We start from the raw sequence: 477 nt of genomic DNA, 5'->3' as shown, positions 1-477 counted from the left end.
AGAGAGAGAGAGAGAGAGAGAGAGAGAGAGAGAGAGAGAGAGAGAGAGAGTATCCGATTATGATCTAATCAATCACGAACACATCTCATAGAAATCTATCAACACGTATTCATGTCATCGCTTAATTTTCAGAGTGAATGTATCTCCATACACGTCGGACATGCTGGAGCCGGAGAGCTCTCCTATTTATGTTGTTTGTGCACAGGACGGGCGTGCGGTGTACTTGTGTGTAGCAGATAAGCATTTGACCGGCATTTACGAGTAATTATTGGCAATAATAGGTGAAATAGAGTAGAGAAACATTAAGACTTTGGTAGTAAATACATTTCGTGTTTATTTACCATTATTTTTATTGAGACGTTCTAAGTGCCTGTGGAGATGCGCGTTGCAGTTGGAAAAGCGGGTGGAGCATTGGGAAGCGGTGGTCCCAAGGCATATTTAAGTGCTGTCCATGCTTTGGCAATCCTCCAGGCTTAA

At 42.8% G+C, this 477-nt stretch overlaps 1 protein-coding gene across 1 annotated transcript in view; it reads left to right on the top strand.

Annotated features, from left to right (window-relative positions):
- LOC106818954 (putative ankyrin repeat protein RF_0381) overlaps window positions 1-477 on the top strand; it is an 8,653-nt gene extending 8,176 nt beyond the window's left edge. The window contains exon 7 of the mRNA XM_014823620.1: window positions 392-477. Within this exon, the coding sequence (XP_014679106.1) occupies window positions 392-477 (86 nt within the window). The remainder of the gene's footprint in view (window positions 1-391) is intronic.

This window comes from Priapulus caudatus, unplaced genomic scaffold (genome assembly GCF_000485595.1).
Source record: "Priapulus caudatus unplaced genomic scaffold, Priapulus_caudatus-5.0.1 Scaffold2688, whole genome shotgun sequence".
Classification (NCBI taxonomy): Eukaryota; Metazoa; Priapulida; class Priapulimorpha; order Priapulimorphida; family Priapulidae; genus Priapulus; species Priapulus caudatus.
This window is presented reverse-complemented; position numbering and strand designations above follow the sequence as displayed.